Raw genomic sequence first — 23,827 nt, 5'->3', positions numbered from 1 at the left:
AACAAGTGGCATTACCTATTATTGAGTCCTAACAAATAAACCTAAACTACAACCTCCTTAAATCCAAAACACACACATTCATACACAATTCGAACAGTCAAGACAGGGAATTCTGCAGAAACTCAATGAGTGGTAAACATTGATGAAAAGGAACAGATTCTTTTGATCAAGATTCACTTTCTCAAAGGTTTTTTGGTTTCAGGTAATGATACGGTGTTGTCATTGACTGTGGCAATCCTCATTTTACACAGAATCAAAAGTATCTTGCAATTAAAATGTAGAAATGATTACAGGTAAGGAGAATGTGTCCAGTCTGATTTCATACAGTAACAATTTCATGACTGCTCTGCTAATAACTGAAGCTCTTTACACATGAAGCACCACATAACTTGAAATACAAGTTTGGCTGATCCATCATTTCCATTGACTATTTCTCCAGGAACACCTGAAATGAATGAACAAGCCTTTCCTGGTAGTTAATTAATACACAGGGCAGGGAGAGGAGGCTGGGACTATATAAAACATTGAGTAGACCACAGCTAGCGTATTTTGGAATCTACATTATAGGAGGGCGATAATTTTTGGGACAGCCCACAGATAGGTAATAAAACCACAGTAAAACCACTACCCAAGAACATATCAAAGGAATGATCTCCAGTGTATGAATGATGTCATAGGCACCAGTATCTAGTCATTTAATGAGCCTTTGTTGTAGCATGCAATGCTTAATAGTTAGCAAAACAATTAAATAAAGTCTAATTTAATGCCCTTATTTAGATTTTGTAATTGGTAGGTTCAGCTCAAACAATCCTTAAATTAATTTTCGTCTTCATGCTTTTCCTTTCAGTAGGTCTTTTAAAGCTCTGAGAAAAATGGCCCAAGTTGTGAACAATTCCGTGAATGGCCGCATGTTCATTCAGATTAGGCCATTGGAAGGACCATGCTGAGAGCAGATAATGGAGCCACAGAAATTGTACCACGTCACATTCATACTCTTACAAATATCGAATCAAGAACTCAGCATGTGACAGTGAGTGTGCTTGTGAGTGCGTGTGTGCACGTGTGTGTGGTTGTAGAATAGAGATGGTATCAGAGATAATGGGAACTGCAGATGCTGGAGATTCCAAGATAATAAAATGTGAGGCTGGATGAACACAGCAGGCCAAGCAGCATCTCAGGAGCACAAAAGCTGACGTTTCGGGCCTAGACCCTTCATCAGAGAGGGGGATGGGGGGAGGGAACTGGAATAAATAGGGAGAGAGGGGGAGGCGGACCGAAGATGGAGAGTAAAGAAGATAGGTGGAGAGAGTGTAGGTGGGGCACAAAAGCTGACGTTTCGGGCATCTCTGTATTATTATCTTGGAATCTCCATCATCTGCAGTTCCCATTATCTCTGATACTATTTTAACCTCACTGCGAAGCCTCTTCCAGGGATGCCTAACCTGAAGAAGTTACCCTCCTCCCTCCGGACCAACCTCAGAGAATCTCTCTCCCATTGCAACTCTCTTGTAATCTCTTCGGCCTTGAAACTGCTCGACCATGTCCTGAAGCAAACCAGGTACCACAGCCACATCACCTTCCTCAGCACCTGCCTACGGAACCAGATCATCCCCAAGGGACTACAGTCCACATTTCAGACAGCCACACTGAGCCCTGCCGCATCTTCACCATCCCCCCAGACCTCCCACTGACTGAGGACGAACGGTCAGTCCTTAGCAAGGGGCTCACCTTTGTCCCCCTACAACCACACATCAACGAATACCAGTCACGGTTGGACATAGAGCAGTTTTTCCGCCGTCTTCGCCTCCATGCCTACTTCTTCAACCGGGAACCCAACCCTCCTTCCACTGACCCCTTCACCCGCTTCCAACACAAGTCCTCCTCCTGGACACCACCGCCAGGCCTCCTACCTACTAACCTCATCCCACCTCCTTGACCTGTCCGTCTTCCCTGGACTGACCTATCCCCTCCCTACCTCCCCACCTACACTCTCTCCACCTATCTTCTTTACTCTCCATCTTCGGTCCGCCTCCCCCTCTCTCCCTATTTATTCCAGTTCCCTCCCCCCATCCCCCTCTCTGATGAAGGGTCTAGGCCCGAAACGTCAGCTTTTGTGCTCCTGAGATGCTGCTTGGCCTGCTGTGTTCATCCAGCCTCACATTTTATTATCTTGGAATTTCCAGCATCTGCAGTTCCCATTATCTCTGATACTATTTTAACCTCACTGCGAAGCCTCTTCCAGGGATGCCTAACCTGAAGAAGTTACCCTCCTCCCTCCGGACCAACCTCAGGGAATCTCTCTCCCATTGCAACTCTCTTGTAATCTCTTCGGCCTTGAAACTGCTCGACCATGTCCTGAAGCAAACCAGGTACCACAGCCACATCACCTTCCTCAGCACCTGCCTACGGAACCAGATCATCCCCAAGGGACTACAGTCCACATTTCAGACAGCCACACTGAGCCCTGCCGCATCTTCACCATCCCCCCAGTCCTCCCACTGACTGAGGACGAACGGTCAGTCCTTAGCAAGGGGCTCACCTTTGTCCCCCTACAACCACACATCAACGAATACCAGTCACGGTTGGACATAGAGCAGTTTTTCCGCCGTCTTCGCCTCCATGCCTACTTCTTCAACCGGGAACCCAACCCTCCTTCCACTGACCCCTTCACCCGCTTCCAACACAAGTCCTCCTCCTGGACACCACCCCCAGGCCTCCTACCTACTAACCTCATCCCACCTCCTTGACCTGTCCGTCTTCCCTGGACTGACCTATCCCCTCCCTACCTCCCCACCTACACTCTCTCCACCTATCTTCTTTACTCTCCATCTTCGGTCCGCCTCCCCCTCTCTCCCTATTTATTCCAGTTCCCTCCCCCCATCCCCCTCTCTGATGAAGGGTCTAGGCCCGAAACGTCAGCTTTTGTGCTCCTGAGATGCTGCTTGGCCTGCTGTGTTCATCCAGCCTCACATTTTATTATCTTGGTTGTAGAATAGTCTGTTTTGCAGGACATAGAAAGAAAGGAAGTTTTTATAAAGAAAGAGAGAGATATGGATTCATAACTCTCATGCTCTAATCCACCACCAAAACAGAAGTGCTGATTGCAAGATTAACTAACTGTTACAATTTTTCACAATGTTTCTCTGAGGGAAACGTTAAAATACATTGAATTCTTAAAGGCACATGTCAAAAATTCCATGATTAATACCTTGTCTTCCTTTTAACCCAAATTCACCATCAGGGCCTCTTATTCCATCATTCCCTGGTTGTCCTGGTGGTCCAGAAATTCCTGGAAATCCACGTGGACCTGTTGCTCCTGGATATCCCTGAAGGCCTTGGCTCCCTTTGTTGCCTAGTCCATGAAAACAATATCCACGGTGAGTCTACGAACCCCCACACACGGTAGAGCACTTTCCAGGAAGGTATTCCTCAGTAAGGACTAGAACCCTCTGCACCCACCATCCCCCCATACCACCACCCACAGTCGCGAGCCAGCACCTCTTTCATAACTTACCCATCCCTTCAGATGTATGAGAGATTTCACAGTTTATCTGATTCTGAGTGTGAACCCCTTTCATCTTAAATAAAGGTGAGTCTGAAATTTCTCTAATATTGTGATGCAAAAACTAATGGTGTGTGTGTGACTGCGACTGTCAGTGGGAGTACAAGTAGGAGTGCATGTGTGAGACAGAAATAGGGTGAGTATTAGGGTGAGTATATGTACATGTGTGTGTCTGTAAGTCAGAGAGAGAGAGAGAGAGTGTGTGTGTGTGTGTGTGTGTGTGTGTGTGTGTGTGTGTGTGTGTGTGTGTGTGTGTGTGTGTGTGAACATAGAACATAGAACATTTCAGCACAGTACAGGCCCTTCAGCCCTCGATGTTGTGCCGACCTGCCATACCAATCTGAAACCCATCTAACCTACATTATTCCATGTACGTCCATATGCTTTTCCAATGACGACTTAAATGTACTTAAAGTTGGCGAATCTACTACCGTTGCAGGCAAAGCATTCCATTCCCTTACTACTCTCTGAGTAAAGAAACCACCTCTGACATCTGTCCTATATCTTTCACCCCTCAATTTAAAGCTATGACCCCTCGTGCTCGTTGTCACCATCCTAGGAAAAAGTCTCTCCCTATCCACCCTATCTAACCCTCTGATTATTTTATATGTCTCAATTAAGTCACCTCTCAACCTTCTTCTCTCTAATGAAAACAGCCTCAAGTCCCTCAGCCTTTCCTCGTAAGACCTTCCCTCCATACCAGGCAACATCCTAGTAAATCTCCTCTGCACCCTTTCCAAAGCTTCCATATCCTTCTTATAATGCGGTGACCAGAACTGTACACAATACTCCAAGTGCGGCTGCACCAGAGTTTTGTACAGCTGCACCATAACCTCTTGGTTCCGGAACTCGATCCCTCTATTAATAAAAGCTAAAACACTGTATGCCTTCTTAACAACCCTGTCAACCTGGGTGGCAACTTTCAAGGATCCACGTACATGGACACCGAGATCTCTCTGCTCATCTACACTACCAAGAATCTTACCATTAGCCCAGTACTTTGCCTTCCGGTTACTCCTACCAAAGTGCATCACCTCACACTTGTCCGCATCAAACTCCATTTGCCACCTCTCAGCCCAGCTCTGCAGCTTATCTACGTCTCTCTGTAACCTACAACATCCTTCGTCACTATCCACAACTCCACCGACCTTAGTGTCATCTGCAAATGTACTAACCCATCCTTCTACACCCTCATCCAGGTCGTTTATAAAAATGGCAAACAGCAGTGGACCCAACACCGACCCTTGCAGTACACCACTGGTAACTGGTCTCCAGGATGAACATTTCCCATCAGCTACCACCCTCTGTCTTCTTTCAGCAAGCCAATTTCTGATCCAAACTGCTATATTTCCCACAATCCCATTCCTCCGCATTTTGTACAATAGCCTACTGTGGGGAACCTTATCGAACGCCTTGCTGAAATCCATATACACCACACCAACCGGTTTACTCTCATCTACCTGTTTGGTCACCTTCTCAAAGAACTCAATAAGGTTTGTGAGGCAAGACCTACCCTTCACAAAAACGTTAACCGTGTGTGTGTGTCTGTCTGTATGTCTGTGTGTGTCTGTGTGCATGACAGTGAGTGTGTGTTATAGTGAGTGTGTATGTGAGTGCGTGTATATATGACTCTGTGTGTGTGTGTGTGTCTGTTTGTTATAGTGAGTGTGTATGTGAGTGCGTACATATATGACAATGAGTGTGTGCATGAGACAGTGAGTGTGCTTGTGTGTGTGTGTGTGTGTGTGTGTGTGTGTGTGTGTGTCTAGGGTTTGAAGTGAGGACCAGTCTTGGCTCTCTCTTGTTAAAGACATCCAATTGTCTGGCGAACCAGCCACTGGGACCATGGAAGGGAGAACACGCACAAGGAAAGAAACTTCTTCTTAGCTCCAAACACCAGTACAGGTACAATCAGAAGGTATATTAGAGAGAGGTTCAGCTTTGATTTTCACATGAACAGTACAATTCCTACACTGAGACCTGATAAGCTGGAAATCTCTGTTAAATAACCACAATAATAAAACCCGCTGATTTAGCAATTATGCAATTTTCACATGCTTTCATTATGGAATTGCTTTATAATGTGCACTCATTATTTTAAATAACTACTTGGCAAGATGGTAATGGGTTCTCTCAGGTAAAGAGTAATTACAAGGCAATTAGACACTTTGTAAAAGGATGAAAGGTTATATGATGAATACTTTGCATTATAAATAAGATTCACCTGATTTTCCACCAGTTATTTCTATTCATTCACAGGATGACAAGACTAGCATTTGCTGCCCATCCCTAATTACCCAGGGGGGCAGCTAAGAGCCAACCACATGTAAGCCAAACCAGGTAAGGATGGTGGTTTACTTCCCAAAAGAACATTAGTGAAGTGGATGGGTTGTTCCAATAATCAACAATAGTTTCACGGTCAAAAATTCACTCTGACATTTTGATTTTTATTGAATTCAAATTCCACCATCTGCTGTGGCAGGATTTGAATCTGGGTCCCCAGAACTTTGCCTGGGTCTCTGGATTAATAGTCTAGAGATAATACCATGAGGACACCGTGCCTCTGCCACTAACACTATGCCTACTCTGCATTGGATAAATACTCCACATCCAAACGATGAAAAGTGATGAGCAACACAGTGTTAAAATGAAAGTCAGGAAAATTCTGTTCAATTCTGGTGGGGGGAGCACAAGACATTTGATATCACCTACCAGCAGGACCAGGAAAGCCAGGGATCCCATTAGTGCCCACTGGGCCTGGATGGCCCTGCACGCCAATTGGACCAGGCATACCTGGATTTCCAGGAATTCCTTGAAGACCCATCATCCCTGGTGGGCCTAAGGTTCCAGGATTTCCTGGTAACCCTTTCATAGAGAGGCCTGAAACAGTAAAAGTAGTAAAGATTCAGATAATTTTACTTCTGCACACACTAAAGGAATTGCAGGGGTTAATTGTCTCTGACACATATGTGCAATTATATTTCATATAGCATAATATTTGTATTAATCACATAATGTACTCTACCCCAACAAAGCACAAAAGGCCTGTTGTAAATCCAACAGTGAAACGTCAGGGTAAATTGTAGCTTTATTAAATGAGTTCCCCAGCAAGCAAGATAACAATGAAAAATTGTTACAATTGCCAATCACAAAAATTCCAATGGGATTTCCTTGCAGAGGTGAGTTTTACAAAAATGTGGTGTAACAAAGAAAATTTAATGAGTAAAGCACTGCGGGAAGGAAGTGAGACAGTGACTTGGCTGTGTGTTTCCATGGGAAATGCAGGCTTCAGGTTTGTGAGGGAGACAGATTGTAACTGCAAAGGAAATAGATGACCTGTGAAATCAATTTGGTGAATGACTGTGGATGTGGAAATTCTGAATGAATCTTATATCTCAGTTCAAAGTTATTGAAACATGTTTTGAAGGAAGAAGCTGGTACCACTACTGGGGTGTGGTTTACTTTAAGAGAAGATTGGCAGCTGATATATCACACAACCAGCTGTAAAAATTCTGGCTACGCAAACACAATTAGTTGGAATCATGTCTCACCATTTCATCATTGTTGTGTTTGTGTCCATGTGTCTGAGAGTATCTCTGTGTACGTGACTGTACATGCATAGGTGAGTGCGTCACTGAATGTGTCCCTGTGTAAATGTGAATGTGTGGTTACATGTGAGATGTGTGTGCCTGTGTTTGTGAGTGTACATGTGTGCGTGCCTGTGTGTGTGTGTGTGTGTGTGTGTGCGTGTGTGTGTGTGTGTGTACATGAGTGTAACTGTGTTAAAACTCTTCACCTGGGGGTCCACGGATCCCAGGAAGCCCGGGGCACCCGATGGGACCTAGTTCCCCTTTCTCGGCAGGGAGACCTGGTGGGCCAGGAGGCCCTGTCTGTCCATTTGGGCCTTGACTGCCTTGTAGCCCTTTCAATCCTGGGAATCCTGGAACTCCATCGCATCCTGAAAATGACAGAAGCAAAGAATCATTGTTCCTTAGGACAGAAACAAGGGCCACAGCGAAAGCCTTCCTGCAGGAGGTGGTGAGGGTGTTGACAAGAACAGTTGCACCAGCCCCAGGGAGACATGGGCCCCTTCTTGGCATCTCAGCAAATGAATGTTTGGAGAGAAAGTCCAGGGCGACCTACATAACTCTCGACAAATTAAGACTTCCGAAAGTCCACGAATGTCCAATTCAGCACCTCGTCCCAAATGAGGACCAGAATGGCTAAGGTGTTCATTTGCCCAGGTACGGGGGGTCACCTGGGGGCAGGGATTAGGAACAAAGAGCAGCTACTGAGGGCCAAGCCCTGCCTTTGCTTCAGAACCACACGCCATTCCCCCACCGAGAACAGGAATATATTTTCCTGCTCACTGTTTACCCAGGAAATGATTACCCAGCACAGATCAATTTGACCCATGATCAGCTGTGAAGCCACTTAAAACTCAGCTTTGCTCAGAAACTCCCCAGTTAGCTCTTGAGAGCCCGAATGGAGGGTGATCCCCAAATTTTCTTGTTGACAAAGGATCCTGAGAGTGCCCCACACTCTTCCCCTGAACATTCCCTTCCCCCATACTTTCTCCCTGAAATTCCCCTCCTCCAGACTCACTCCCTGAACATTCCCCTCCCCCACACGCTCCCCAGAACATGCCCCTCCCCCACTCTCTCTCCCTGAACATACCCCTCCCTCACACTCTCCACGAACATTCCCCTCCCCCACACCTTCTCCCTGAACATTACCCTCCCCCACACTCTCCCCCTGAATATTCCCCTCCCTCACCCTCTCCCCCTGAACATTCCGCTCCCTCACTCTGTCTCCCTGAACATACCCCTCCCCAACACTGACCCCTGAAATTCCCCTCCCCAACACTCTCCCCCTGAACATTCCCCTTCCCTACACTCTCTACCTGAATATTTCCCTTCCCCAACTCTCTCCCTGAACATTCCCCTCCCCCACATTCCCTCCCTGAACATTCCCCTCCCCATCACACTCTCCCTGAACATTTCCCTCCCCCACACTCTCTCCCTGATCATTTTCATTCCCCCCCACACTCTCCCAGAACATCTCCCCGAACATGCACTCTCCCTGATCATCTCCCTACCCCCACACACTCTCCCTGAACGTTCCCTTACCCCCACACTCTCTCCCTGAACATTCCCCTCCCCCAACACACTCTCCCTGAACATCCCCCCCCACACACTCACTCCCTGATTATTCCCCTCCCCCCACACACTCTCCCTGAACATTCCCCCACCCCCACATTCTCTCCCTGAACATTCCGCAACCCCCCCCCCCCACACTCTCTCCCTGAACATTGCCCCACCACACACTCTCTCCCTGAAGGTGCCCATCGTTCATACTCTCAACCTCAATATGTTGTCATTACAGGACAACTGTTTAGAAATAGTTTAGCATAGGCCTCTTAAATTCTTTTCTGTGATATCTCAGCATCCTAGTTAAATTGGTTTAAAGAAGAATTTCAGACAAGATGCACAATTATATGCATTTATCATTAGTGTCCTGTAAGCAAAACCACAATAATAAATCTACTCGGGTCTGGAAAGACATTCCTCAATGTGATATTTTAGTGCAGTGGTTTTCTTTACAAAATCATTAACCTACGAATAAATGTATCCGCCGGTGTGTTGAAATTGTGCAACCAGAAAGTTAAAGTAAGTGCATTAATCAGCAAATGACAAAAAGAAGGCACTGAGGACAGTTCAACTCTTTACTCTATTCAATAAATTGGCACTAGAATTTCAATGCCGAGCAATATTTCTCACGGCTGAATGGAAACAGCAAGAAATGATTTGAGCAAGCCTGCAAAATACTACAGAATGATTGTGTTATAATTATAAGAACCAGAAGATTGGAAAATGGCCAATAAATACTTTAGGATTATTCTTAGACATAAGGTACTAATTAGTCAACTCCTCCAGTCAAAAATAATAAGGAAATAAGATGTTCAATAGGGCTTTATTCAAACATTCTTCAGCCTGAGTGATCAAAAAAAATGCTCTGTATTCCTTTCCAAAGCATGCAAAGATAGGCTGAGAGGGAGGGATATTACTTGATTAACTGAATTTTTAGAATTTGAATTACACAATGATTGAAATAACCAATATTTAACTCAAACTGTAGCTGTAAATGAAGATTCATTTTGTTTCATATCTGGGCCTCCCATGCTCTTTAAATGACAATAAACATGTATATTTTTACCAAGTCTAACAATATCTAACACATCAGGATGCATGTTGTTTGTCAATGATTCAATGTCATAACATAAGAACATAAGAACTAGGAGCAGGAGTAGGCCATCTGGCCCCTTGAGCCTGCCCTGCCGTTTAATAAGATCACGGCTGATCTTTTTGGATTCGGCTCCACTTACCTGCCCACTCACCATAACCCTTAATTCGTTTACTGGTCAAAAATGTATCTAGCCTTGCCTTAAAAACATTCAGTGAGGTAGCTTCAACCACTTCACTGGCCAGGGAATTCCACAGATTCACAATCCTTTGGGTGAAGAAGTTCCTCCTGACCTCAGTCCTACATCTGCTTCCCTTTATTTTGAGGTGATGCCCTCTAGTCCTAGTTTCACATGCTAGCAGAAACAACCTCCCTGCCTCCACCTTATCTATTCCCTTCATAATCTTACATGTTTCTCTAAAATCTCCCCTCATTCTTCTGAATTCCAATCAGTATAATCCCAGTCTACTCAATATCTCCTCATAATCCAACTCTCTCAACTCTGGAATCAACCGAGTGAATCTCCTCTGCACCCCCTCCAGTGCTAGTATATCTCTTCTCAAGTTAGGGGACCAAAGCTACACACAGTACTCCAGGTGTGGCCTCACCAGGACCCTATACAGCTGCAGCATAGCCTCCCTGTTTTTAAACTCCATCCCTCGAGCAATGGCAGACAAAATTCCATTTGCCTTTTTAGTCACCTGCTGTACCTGCAATCCCACCTTAATGCACGTGGACACCCAAATCCCTTTGCACAGCAGTGTACTGCAATTTTCTACCATTTACAACATAGTCCATTTTGCTGTTATTCCTACCAAAATGGATGGCCTCACACTCATCACCATTGTACTCCATCTGCCAGACCTTTGCCCACTCACTTAGACTACCTATATCCCTCTGCGGGCTTTCAGTGTCTTCTGCATACTTTGCTCGACCACCTACCTTAGAGTCATCTGCAAATTTTGACACACCACACTTTGCCCCCAATTCCAAATCATCTATGTAAATGGTAAACAATTGCGGTCCCAACACTGATCCCTGAGGCACACCACTAGGCACTGACCGCCAACCAGAAAAACACCCATTTACACTCCCACTCTTTCCTTTCTACTGGTCAACCAATCCTCTATCCATGCCAATACATTACCTGTAATACCGTGCAACTTTATCTTATGTAGCAGCCTTTGGTGTGGCACCTTGTCAAATACCTTCTGGAAATCCTGAAACATCACATCCACAGGTTCCCCATTGTCCACCATGCAAGTAATGTCCCCAAAGAAATCGACCAAATTAGCCAAACATGACCTTCCTTCATGAACCCATCCAGATGTCTTGTTATTTCTTCCTTAATGATAGATTCCAGCATTTTCCCCATTACCGAAGTTAAGCTAACTGGCCGAGAGTTACCTGCTTATTGTCTACTTCCTTTTTTCAACAGTGGCGTCACATTGGCTGTTTTCCAATCTGTGGGAACCAGCCCAGCGTCCGGTGATGTTTGGTAAATAATTATTAGTGCAATTGCTATTTCCCTCATCACCTCTTTTAGTACCCTGGGATGCATTTCATCAGGGCCAGGAGACTTGGCCACCTTTAGCCCCATTAGCTTGCCCAGCACTGCCTCCTCAGTGATAATGATAGTTTCTAGGTCCTCACCTGCTATAACCTTCTTGCCATTAGTTTTTGGCATGTTATTTGTGTCTTCCACTGTGAAGATTGACACAAAATAATTGCTTAATGTCTCAGCTATTCCTCATTCCCGGTTATTAAATTGGCCTTCTCATTCTCTAAAGGACCAATGTTTACATTTGCCATTCTTTTACGATTTACATTTTACAGAAACTTTTGTGCCTGTTTTTATATTCTGAGCTAGTTTACTCTCATAATCTATCTTACTTTTCTTTATAACTTTGTTGTGGCTTTCTGTTGGCCTTTAAAGATTTCCCAATCTACTAGTTTCCCACTACTCTTTGCTTTCTTGTCTGTTTTTTTTCAATCTGATACTTTCCTTTATTTCTTTAGACACCATGGCTGGCTCTCTCTTTTCCTACAGTTCTTCCTTATCATTGGAATATACTTCTGCTGAGCACTGTGAAAAATTGTTTTGAAAGTCCTCCACTGTTCTTCAATTGATCCACCATAAAGTTTTTGCTCACATTCTCCCTTAGCTAACTCCTCCCTCATCCTGCCATAGTCTCCTTTGTTTAAGCACAGGACATAGGTACTGGATTTAAGCTTCTCACGCTCCATCTATATTTTAATTTCGACCATACTGTGATCGCCCCTTCTGAGAGGATCCCTAGCTGTGAGATCATTAATTATTCCTGTCTCATTACACAGGACTAGATCTAGGATAGCTTGCTCCTTCGTAGGTTCCATTACATATTGTTCAAGGAAATTATCGCAGTTGCATTCTATGAACGCCTCCTCAAGGCTGCCATGGCCGACCTGGTTTGACCAATCGATATGTAGATTAAAATCCCCCATGATAATTGCTGTACCATTTTTACGTGCATTAGCTATTTTTACGTTTATTGCCTGCCCCAACATGATGTCATTATTTGGTAGTCTATAGACCACACCTATCAGTGACTTCTTCTCCCTGCTATTCCTGATTTCCACCCAAATGGATTCAACGTTTTGTTCAGTAGACCCTATATCATCTCTCACTACTGACCTGATATCATCCTTAAAAAGCAGAGCAACACCACCTCCCTTACCTTCCTGTCTGTCCTTCTGAACAGTTTGATACCACTGGATATTTCACTCTCAGTCATGACCATCCTATAACCATGTCCCTGTAATGGCCACTAAATCATACCCATTTGCCCTGATTTGTACCGTCAACTCATCCACCTTGTTTTGAATGCTCTGAGCATTCAGATAAAGTATCTTTATGCCAGTTTTTGCACCTTCTTTTTGGGTCCTATTACCTCCATTACTAACAGCTACATGTCACTGTGTATAGATCCCAGTGTTTCCTTTTGCTTTATTCATTTACGTGAAGGCTACAATCTGATCTTCATTCAAATTCTTGCATGTTCATGACCTAACTCACTAACCTTCCCTATACGCCAGCAAACAGGAATGAAAGGGGAAGTGGTTTCCTAAGTGAGCGGCTCAATTATACTGCATATTAATGTATTAAATATTTCAATCTGCAAGTAAATTGATTAACTTAACGTCAACGTATTCACTTCATTTCCAATTATCACAGATCATGAAAAAGTGCTTTCTGTTCAGTTACTACTGTCTGAGTTTACCCTTCACACAGTTTTTGATGCTTTAAACCTGGTAAATTAGACTCATTCCTAAAGTAAACAATTTCCTGAGAAATTTCTGCTCCAACTGTAGAACATTGTGTACTGACTATATCCCATTTATTGGGCCACTATACTGTAGTGAAGATGCCAGGTGCTATCAAGTTCATTTCAAAACAGAGATATGAATAAAATCAATTTAAGACATCAAACGCCATTGCAACCAATTAAGAATGAAGCCTTGGGACAAATTTATTTGCATAACTGAAACAGCAATGTAAGAATTGGCTTTTGGAACGTACCTTGCCTTCCTGGTGGTCCTGGATTTCCAATATCTCCTACTGCACCTAATGATCCTCTTCTTCCAAGAGGTCCAGGAGTCCCTGGAGGGCCAGCGTACGAATCACCAGGTGGACCTTTTTCTCCTGGAATACCAGGGGCACCCAGAGAGCCTGGACCTCCACTCTCTGTTGGTCCAGGAGGTCCTCGAGGACCTGGGTCACCAGTCAAGCCTTGAAAACCTGAGCAACCAGAAGGCGGCACTTAACAGCACTGATCCCAGGAACAGCTGACATGTTGGACAGTCAAACTAAAAAATACAGTTTAACCAGTACTGTATTATTGTCTAACACCCTCACCCAATCCCTGCCTTCCCTGAATAGTCATTTTACCCTCCCAAATGTCATTGCAAGAATTATGCTACTGGAGATGCTTGTGAGACAGATTACCGCTGTTTACCTTGAGAGAACTATTACCTTCCTGAATTGTGCACTCGTAGCCTGCTGGATATTACCAATCTTTCTTTGCATTTACAACTCGCTTCTCAAATATTGTTAACCTTTCCAAAACTGACTGGTTTCTCCCGAAATACTGCTTGTAGGGAAGGCTTGCTCCAACAGCCTGGGTCATTGGTGAGACTTTACCTGTACAGACCTGATCGCCTTACTCAGGACAGATAGGTTTGCAGCGGCTACAGTTCAGAGAAGATGCACACGGCTGGTTGCTGAGATAAGGGAAGGTAAAAAATGTTGGGTTTTTACTCAATGGACTTCAAAAAGATGAAAAGTGATCCCCTTGAAACATGTAAGATTCTGAGTAAATGGGGGTGTTAGTCTGAAAGGATAGATTTTGAGAGGATGTTTCCTCACATGGGGAAGAGAGGCGCTAGAGTTTTTATGTAAGAGAGTTCCAATATTAGATAGACGTGAGGAAGAATTATTTCTCTGAGGCATGTTATTTTTTGGCTCATTGAATATATTCGAGGATGATTTTGACAGATTTTTCATCTACAAGGGAGATAAAGGGGGGACTGACAGGAAAGAGGAGTTAAGGCCACAATCAGATCAGTCATGATGCTATCAAATGGTGGGGCAGGCTTATGGGGCAGATTGTCTACACTGGCTCTTATAGTGTGTAATATGATGGCTGACTCTCCCACCTCATCTTTGTAACTTGAGACGCTAGAATATCCAAAATTGGTAGCGCAGCCTCTTCTTTTTAAAAAAAAATCAATAATAAGCAAGTTAGCTTAATTTGAAGACATTTGACCCAAACATTATCCACCAGTATTGTAGTTGTGGTTGGTATGGGCAAGTGGTCAAGAATATGTCATCTGGTTTTTCAAACAATTTTGTTGGAAAACAGAAATAAAGGGATATAATCAATTGGGAGAGTGCCCTGTGCACAAAAATACATTCTCCCAAGATGTTGCAGAGTCCAAGAGTCATACAGCATAAAACAGACCCTTCAGTTCAACTTGTCCATGCCAACCAGATATCCTCAATTAATCTAGTCTATTTGCCAGCATGTAGCCCATTTACCTCTAAACCCTTCCTATACATATATCCACCCAGATACCGTTTAAATATTGTAATTGTGCCAGCCTCCACCACTTCCTCTGGCAGTTCATTCCATACACACACCACTCTCTGCATGAAGGTGTTGCCCCTTAGGTCCCTATTAAATCCTTCCCCTCTCAGCATAAACCAATGCCCTCTAGTTTTGGACTCCCCTACCCTAGGCAAAAGACCTTGGTTATCTACCCAATCCATGCCCCTCACGATTTTATAAACTTCTATGAGGTCAGCCCTCAGCCTCCGGCACTCCAGGGGAAACAGCTTCTTCCTACCGCGCAAACCCTCCAACCCCAGCAACATTCTTGCAAACCTTTCCTGCACCTGTTCAAGGTTCGCAACATTTTTCCCGCAGCAGGGAGACCAGAATTGAACAGTGTTCCAAATCCCCGCCTGGTCCCTAAAACGTGGCCTCCCTTCCTAAATTTGGGTGTGGAAATCTGACAGATTGTGTGAAGAAAGAAAAAGTAAGGGATTTAAATTATGCCAAATACTGAACGACTGGTCACGGGAGGAACAGGTCCATGTCAGAGGCTGTGGTAAGTCCTTACAAAGTAAGGATGCAGCCTGGAGGAGCTGCAGGTAGGATGATATATTTACAGCAAGGCGATTGCGACACTTTGAGAGAGAACTTAGACATTGTTCAAATTGCACATACAGAAAAAGGCCATTAAAGTACTGATTAAGAAAGGAGAGGAAAGAAATATTGAGGCAAATAGTAAATATGAAAATTAGAGTGAAATAGTGCACAACAGTAAGAGAAAGCTGGACAGGATGAAAACCCAATGTGGTGTTCCCATTCTGATTCTGTTTTAGATTTATTCATTCAGCACAAGCTGAGAGTCTAAAAGCAGAGATAAGAGGAGACCTCTTGGCCTGCTGTGTTCATCCAGCTCTATACTCTGTTATCTCGGAGTCTCCAGCATTAGCAGTTCCCATTATCTCTGGTAAAAGGAGACCTATTGCCTGAACAGTTAGAGCCTAGAAATCGTTAGTACAATTGTAAGCTATATCTCTTATTGGCATACATAGGTTGTTTAGCACTTTGACTCTAGATAAAGCAAGTTCAGTGGCAAATCAAGCTAATACTGCCCACTTACATAAAAATATAAGAACCTGGAGCAAGAGCAGGAGTAAACAATTCAGCCCTCAGAGCTCTTCTGCTATTAAAGTGATTGTGGCTGATCGTGTCTTGCCCTGGAATTCCCTCTGTCACGGCATTGTGTGTCAACCCACAAAAGATAGACTGAAGTGGTTCAAGAAGGCAGCTCACCACCACCTTCTCAAGGGGTATTAGGCACAGACAATAAATGCTGGCCCAGCCGATGATGCCCACATCCCACAAATGAATAAAAAAACCCTCCACTTTCCTGCCTGCTCTCCATAACTCTTCAACACATTACGAATTAAAAATCTGTCTGTCTCTTCCTTAAATTTACTCAATGTCCCAGCACTGACTGCACTTTATATGAGTGAATTTTACAGATTCACAACCCTTTGAAAGAACTAAATTCTCCACTTTAATCTACTACCCCTTATCCTAAAACCATGGCCGCTCAATCTAGATTGCCCCAAATGAGGAAACGTCCTCTCTATGTTTACTTTGTCAATCCCCTTTAGCATCTGATAAAACTCAGTTGTATCTCCTCTCATTTTCTAAATTCCAGACAGTATAGGCCTAAACTGCTTAATCTCTCTTACACAGAGCAGCTACATTGTTTCTAAATTACAGGCAAAACAACATTAGCTAGTCTGAGATGAGAAGGTCTTCTCTCTTCACACCTGTTGCCCCTTCATACAATGAAAGGCCTGCTTCTCCTTTTAGGCCTTTGATCCCATCAAAGCCGATATTTCCTGGTCTGCCAGGGTTTCCTGGAAAACCTTTTGGCCCTGTGGAAGCAAAAGGGAACGTGTGAATTGTCAGGTGTACTATCCCAATCTGAAAGGCAGCAACATCGAACATAGGGCATAGAACATAGAACAGTACAGCACAGTACAGGGCCTTCAGCTTCACGATGTTGTGCAAACCTATTATCTGATGAAGATGGGATTATATATTATATATATTACATATATATATTATATTTCTTTAGATTAGATTAGATTCCTTACAGTATGGAAACAGGCCCTTCGGCCCAATAAGTCCACACCACCCGTTGGAGCATCCCACCCAGACCCATCCCCCTATAACCCACACACCCCTGAACACTACGGGCAATTTAGCATGGCCAATCCACCTAACCTGCACATCTTTGGACTGTGGGAGGAAACCAGAGCACCCGGAGGAAACCCACGCAGGCACGGGGAGAATGTGCAAACTCCGCACAGACAGTCGCCCGAGGCTGGAATCGAACCCGGGTCCCTGGCGCTGAGAGGCTGCAGTGCTAACCACTGAGCCACCATGCCGCCCCAACTGTACATATAATATACAGTTCAGTGGCATATAAAGCTAATACTGCCCACTTACATAAAAAAAAAGAACTTGGAGCAAGAGCAGGAGTAGGCAATTCAGCCCTCAGAGCTCCTCTGCTATTTAATGTGATTGTGGCTGATCGTATCTTGCTCTGGAATTCCCTCTGTCACGGCAATGTGTGTCAACCCACAAAAGATAGACTGAAGTGGTTAAAGAAGGCAGCTCACCACCACCTTCTCAAGGGGCAATAAATGCTGGCCCAGCCGACTTATGTATAATATATATTATATAATTTTATACATGGATTTAAGTGAGGCGTTTGATAAGGTTCCCCATGGTAGGCTCATGCAGAAGGTAAGGAGGCATGGGATATGGGGAAATGTGGCCGATTGGATTCAGAATTGGCTGACACTCAGAAGGCAAAGGGTGGTAGCGGAAGGAAAATATTCAACATGGTGCTCAGTTACGAGTAGTGTACCACAAGGATCTGTTCTGGGTCCTCTTCTATTTGTGACATTCGTAAATGATTTGGAGGAAGGAGTGGAAGGGTGGATTGGTAAGTTCGCAGACGATATGAAGGTGGTCACGATGTGGACAGTGCAGGACTGTTCTAGGTTACAAAGGGACACTGATAGAATGCAGAGCTGGGCTGAGAAGTGGCAGATGGAGTTTAACCCTGAAAAGTGTGAGGTGATTCATTTTGGAAGGAAAAACTTGAGAGCAGAATACAGTGTTAACAGAAAGATTCTTGGCAGTATGGAGGAACAGAGGGATCTTGGGGGTCATGTCTACAATTCCCTGAAAGCTGCCACCCAGGTGGATATAGTTGTTAAGAAGGCGTATGGTGCGTTAGCTTTCATTCATAGGGGGATTGAGTTCAAGAGCCGAGAAGTTATGCTCCAGCTATACAAAAGACTGGTTCGTCCACATCTGGAGTATTGTGTCCAGTTCTGAGGCCGACGTACCTGAGGACTGGAGAGAGGCAAATGTAATTCCTCTCTTCAAGAAAGGAAATAGGGAAATCCCCGGCAATTATAGACCGGTAAGTCTCACGTCTGTCGTCTGCAAGGTGTTAGAAAGGATTCTGAGGGATAAGATTTATGACCATCTGGAAGAGCATGGCTTGATCAAATACAGTCAACACGGTTTTGTGAGGGGTAGGTCATGCCTTACAAACCTTATCGAGTTTTTTGAGGATGTGACTAGAAAAGTTGATGAGGGTCGAGCTGTGGATGTGGTATATATGGACTTCAGTAAGGCATTTGATAAGGTTCCCCATGGTAGGCTCATTCAGAAGGTCAGGAGGAATGGGATACAGGGGAACTTAGCTGCTTGGAAACAGAATTGGCTGGCTAACAGAAGACAGCGAGTGGTAGTAGAAGGAAAATATTCTGCCTGGAAGTCAGTGGTGAGTGGTGTTCCACAGGGCTCTGTCCTTGGGCCTCTACTGTTTGTAATTTTTATTAATGACTTGGATGAGGGGATTGAAGGATGGGTCAGCAAGTTTGCAGACGACACAAAGGTCGGAGGTGTCGTTGACAGTGTAGAGGGCTGTTGTAGGCTGCAGCGGGACATTGACAGGATGCAGAGATGGGCTGAGAGGTGGCAGATGGAGTTCAACCTGGATAAATGCCAGGTGATGCATTTTGGAAGGTTGAATTTGAAAGCTGAGTACAAGATTAAGGATAGGATTCTTGGCAGCGTGGAGGAACAGAGGGATCTTGGAGTCCAGATACATAGATCCCTTAAAATGGCCACCCAAGTGGACAGGGTTGTTAAGAAAGCATATGGTGTTTTGGCTTTCATTAACAGGGGGATTGAGTTTAAGAGTCGTGAGATCTTGTTGCAGCTCTATAAAACTTTGGTTAGACCGCACTTGGAATACTGCGTCCAGTTCTGGGCGCCCTATTATAGGAAAGATGTGGATGCTTTGGAGATGGTTCAGAGGAGGTTTACCAGGATGCTGCCTGGACTGGAGGGCTTATCTTATGAAGAGAGGATGACTGAGCTCGGTCTCTTTTCATTGGAGAAAAGGAGGAGGAGAGGGGACCTAATTGAGGTATACAAGATAATGAGAGGCATAGATAGAGTTGATAGCCAGAGACTATTTCCCAGGGCAGAAATGGCTAGCACGAGGGGTCATAGTTTTAAGCTGGTTGGTGGAAAGTATAGAGGGGATGTCAGAGGCAGGTTCTTTACGCAGAGAGTTGTGAGAGCATGGAATGCGTTGCCAGCAGCAGTTGTGGAAGCAAGGTCATTGGGGTCATTTAAGAGACTGCTGGACATGTATATGGTCACAGAAATTTGAGGGTGCATACATGAGGATCAATGGTCGGCACAACATTGTGGGCTGAAGGGCCTGTTCTGTGCTGTACTGTTCTATGTTCTATGTTCTATGTTCTGGTTGCCTCATTACAGGAAAGATGTGGAAGCATTGGAAAAGGTGCAGAGGAGATTTACCAGGATATTGCCTGGAATGGAGGGAAGGTCTTATGAGAAAAGGTCGAGAGAGCTAGGGCTTTTTTCTTTAGAACAACAAAGGATGAGAGGTGACTTGATAGAGGTGTACAAAATGTTCCGAGGTATAGATAGAGTGGACAGCCAAAGACTTTTTCCTAAGGGGGAGGTAGCTATTACGAGGGGCCATGGTTTTAAAGTGAGTGGAGGGAGATGTCAGGGAGGCGTCAGAGGCAGGTTCTTTACTCAGAGAGTGGTTGAATGCATTGCCGGAGAGGGTAGTGGAGTCAGTCTCATTCGGGGCATTTAAGTTGCTATCAGTTAGGCATGTGGATGATAGTTCTGGATGTGAGTTTGCTCGCTGAACTGGAAGATTCGTTTTCAGACATTTCGTCACCATTCTAGGTAACATCATCAGTGAGCCTCCGGTGAAGCGCTGGTGTTATGTCCTGCTTTCTATTTATGTGTTTATGTTTCCTTCAGTTGGGGATGTCATTTCCTGTGTTGATGTCATTTCCTGTGTTGGTGATGTCATTTCCCGTTCTTTTTCTCAGAGGGTGGTAGATGGGCTCCAAATCAATGTGTTTGTTGATGGAGTTCCGGTTGGAATGCCATGCTTCTAGGAATTCTCATGCGTGTCTCTGTTTGGCTTGTCCTAGGATGGATGTGTTGTCCCAATCAAAGTGGTGTCCTTCCTCATCTGTATGTAAGGATACGAGTGATAGTGGGTCACGTCGTTTTGTGGCTAGTTGATGTTCATGTATCCTGGTGGCTAGCTTTCTGCCTGTTTGTCCAATGTAGTGTTTGTCACAGTTCTTGCAAGGTATTTTGTAGATGACGTTTGTTTTGCTTGTTGTCTGTATAGGGTCTTTTAAGTTCATTAGCTGCTGTTTTAGTGTGTTGGTGGGTTTGTGGGCTACCCTGATGCCAAGAGGTCTGAGTAGTCTGGCAATCATTTCCGAGATGTCTTTGATGTAGGGGAGAATGGTTATGGTTTCTGAGCCCATTTTGTCTGTTTGTTTGGGTTTATTGCTGAGAAATCGGCGGACTGTGTTCATATGGTACCCGTTCTTTTTGAATACGCTGTATAGGTGATTTTCCTCTGCTCTGCGTAGTTCCTCTGTGCTGCAATGTGTGGTGGCTCGTTGGAATAATGTTCTAATGCAGCTTCGTTTGTGGGTGTTGGGATGGTTGCTCCTGTAGTTCAGTATTTGGTCCGTATGTGTTGTTTTCCTGTAGACGCTGGTTTGAAGTTCCCCATTGGCTGTTCGCTCTACTGTGGCATCTAGGAATGGCAGTTTGTTGTTTGTTTTCCTCCTCTTTTGTGAATGTTATGCCAGTAAAGGGTATTATTGATGGTCTTGAATGTTTCCTCTAATTTGTTTTGTTCAGTGATGACAAAGGTGTCATCCACGTAGCGGACCCAAAGTTTGGGTTGGATGATTGGCAGAGCTGTTTGTTCGAGTCTCTGCATTACTGCCTCTGCTAAGAACCCTGATATCGGAGATCCCATGAGTGTACCGTTGGTTTGTCTGTAGGTTTTGTTATTGAAAGTGAAGTGGGTGGTAACGCATAGGCCCACTAGCTTGATGATGTTGTCCTTGCTGATGAGGTTGGTGGCGTCTGGTGTATGTGTCTTCGGTTCTCTAATTCTAGCAACCATCCCAGGGCAGAAATGGCTAGCACGAGGGGTCATAGTTTTAAGCTGGTTGGTGGAAAGTATAGAGGGGATGTCAGAGGCAGGTTCTTTACGCAGAGAGTTGTGAGAGCATGGAATGCGTTGCCGGCAGCAGTTGTGGAAGCAAGGTCATTGGGGTCATTTAAGAGACTGCTGGACATGCATATGGTCACAGAAATTTGAGGGTGCATCCATGAGGATCAATGGTCGGCACAACATTGTGGGCTGAAGGGCCTGTTCTGTGCTGTACTGTTCTATGTTCTATGTTCTATGTTCTAAAACCATAGCCACTCTCCCCTACATCAAAGACATCTCGGAAATGATTGCCAGACTACTCGGACCTCTTGGCATCAGGGTAGCCCACAAACCCACCAACACACTAAAACAGCAGCTAATGAACTTAAAAGACCCTTTCCAGACAACAAGCAAAACGAACATCGTTTACAAAATACCTTGCAAGAACTGTGACAAACACTACATTGGACAAACAGGCAGAAAGCTAGCCACCAGGATACATGAACATCAACTAGCCACAAAACGACGTGACCCACTATCACTCGTATCCTTACATACAGATGAGGAAGGACACCACTTTGATTAGAACAACACATCCATCCTAGGACAAGCCAAACAGAGATACGCACAAGAATTCCTAGAAGCATGGCATTCCAACCGGAACTCCATCAACAAACACATTGATTTGGACCTCATCTACCACCCTCTGAGAAAAAGAACGGGAAATGACATCACCAACACAGGAAATGACATCAACACAGGAAATGACATCACCAACCCAAGGAGACCTAAACACAAATAGAAAGCAGGACATAACACCAGCACTTCACTGGAGGCTCACTGATGATGTTATCTAGAATGGTGACGCAACGTCTGAAAACGAATCTTCCATCTCAGCGAGCAAACTCACATCCAGAACCTCAACCTGAGCCTCAAATCTTCTCAAAGCTCGATATGGATGATAGAATAAGGTTGGGGTGGAGGTTAGATAGACCTCAGGTTTTGGGTAAAAGTTCAGCACAACATTGTGGGCTGAAGGGCCTGTACTGTGCTGTATTGTTCTATGTTCTATCAATCTACCCTGCATACCTTACATTTTACTATCCTCCACGTGCCTATCCAAGAGTCACTTAAAAGTCTCTAAAGTATCTGACTCCATGACCACTGTCAGCTGCGCATTCCGTACGCCCACCACTCTCTGTGTGAAGAACCTACCTCTGACATCTCCCCAATACCTTCCTCCAATCACCTTAAAACTATGTGCCTTGTAATAATCATTTCTGCCCTGGGAAAAAGTCTCTGGCTACCCACTCTATCAATGCCTCTCATCATCTTGTAAACCTCTACCAAGTCACCTCTCATCCTTCTTTGGTCCAATGACAAAAGCTCTTGCTCCTTCACCCTTTCCTCATAAGACCCAACCTCCAGTCCAGGCAGCATCCTGGTAAATCTCTTCTGTGCCCTCTCTAAGGCTTCCGTATATTTCCAGTAAAGAGGTGGCCAGAAATGAACACAATATTCCAAGTTAACAAAGTATGGAGCTGGATGAACACAGCAGGCCAAGCAGCATCTTAGGAGCACAAAAGCTGACATTTCGGGCCTCGGCCCTTTATTAGAAAAGGTCTAGACCCAAAGCGTCAGCTTTTGTGCTCCTGAGATGCTGCTTGGCCTGCTGTGTTCATCCAGCCCCACACTTTGTTATCTTGGATTCTCCAGCATCTGCAGTTCCCATTATCTCTGATCACAATATTCCAAGTGTGGTCTAACCAGAGTTTTAGAGAGCTGCAGTACCACCTCACGGCTCTGATACTCAATTCTTCTGCCACTGAAAGCTATCACACCATACGCCTTCCTTACAAACTTATCAACCTGGGTAGCAACTTTGAGGGATCTATGGGCATGGGCCCCAAGGTCCCTCTGTTCCACCACACTGCCGAGAATCCTACCATTAACCCTGTATTCTGCATTCCAATTCCACCTTCCAAAATGGATCACTTCACACTTTTCTGGGTTGAATTCCATCTGTCACTTCTTTGCCCAGCTCTGCATCCTGTCAATGTCCCATTACAACCTACAACAGCCCTCCACGCTGTCCACAACTCCACTAACCTTCGTGTCATCGGCAATCATGCCAACCCACCCTTCCAATTCCTCATCCAAGAAATACTAGCATCTGCAGATGCTGGAGAATCTGAGATAACAAAGTGTAGAGCTGGATGAACACAGCAGGCCAAGCAGCATCATAGGAGCAGGAAGGCTGACGTTTCGGGCTTAGATGCTTCTTCAGAAATGGGGGAAGGGAAGGGGGTTCTGAAATAAATAGGGAGACAGGGGGAGGCAGATGGAAGA

The 23,827-nt window shown here is 44.7% G+C and overlaps 1 protein-coding gene across 1 annotated transcript in view; it reads right to left on the bottom strand.

The window, feature by feature from the left end:
• LOC125457461 (collagen alpha-6(IV) chain-like) overlaps positions 1 to 23,827 on the bottom strand; it is a 251,677-nt gene that overhangs the window by 68,439 nt on the left and 159,411 nt on the right. The window contains exons 27-31 of the mRNA XM_059650850.1: positions 16,698 to 16,805; positions 13,365 to 13,583; positions 7,359 to 7,520; positions 6,275 to 6,442; positions 3,209 to 3,352 (exon numbers count right to left, since the gene is read on the bottom strand). Coding sequence (XP_059506833.1) covers positions 3,209 to 3,352; positions 6,275 to 6,442; positions 7,359 to 7,520; positions 13,365 to 13,583; positions 16,698 to 16,805 — 801 coding nt within the window. The remainder of the gene's footprint in view (positions 1 to 3,208; positions 3,353 to 6,274; positions 6,443 to 7,358; positions 7,521 to 13,364; positions 13,584 to 16,697; positions 16,806 to 23,827) is intronic.

This window comes from Stegostoma tigrinum, chromosome 14 (assembly GCF_030684315.1).
Source record: "Stegostoma tigrinum isolate sSteTig4 chromosome 14, sSteTig4.hap1, whole genome shotgun sequence".
Taxonomy (NCBI): domain Eukaryota; kingdom Metazoa; phylum Chordata; class Chondrichthyes; order Orectolobiformes; family Stegostomatidae; genus Stegostoma; species Stegostoma tigrinum.
The sequence above is the reverse complement of the archived record's forward strand: the minus strand, read 5'-3'. Positions and strand labels throughout refer to the sequence as shown.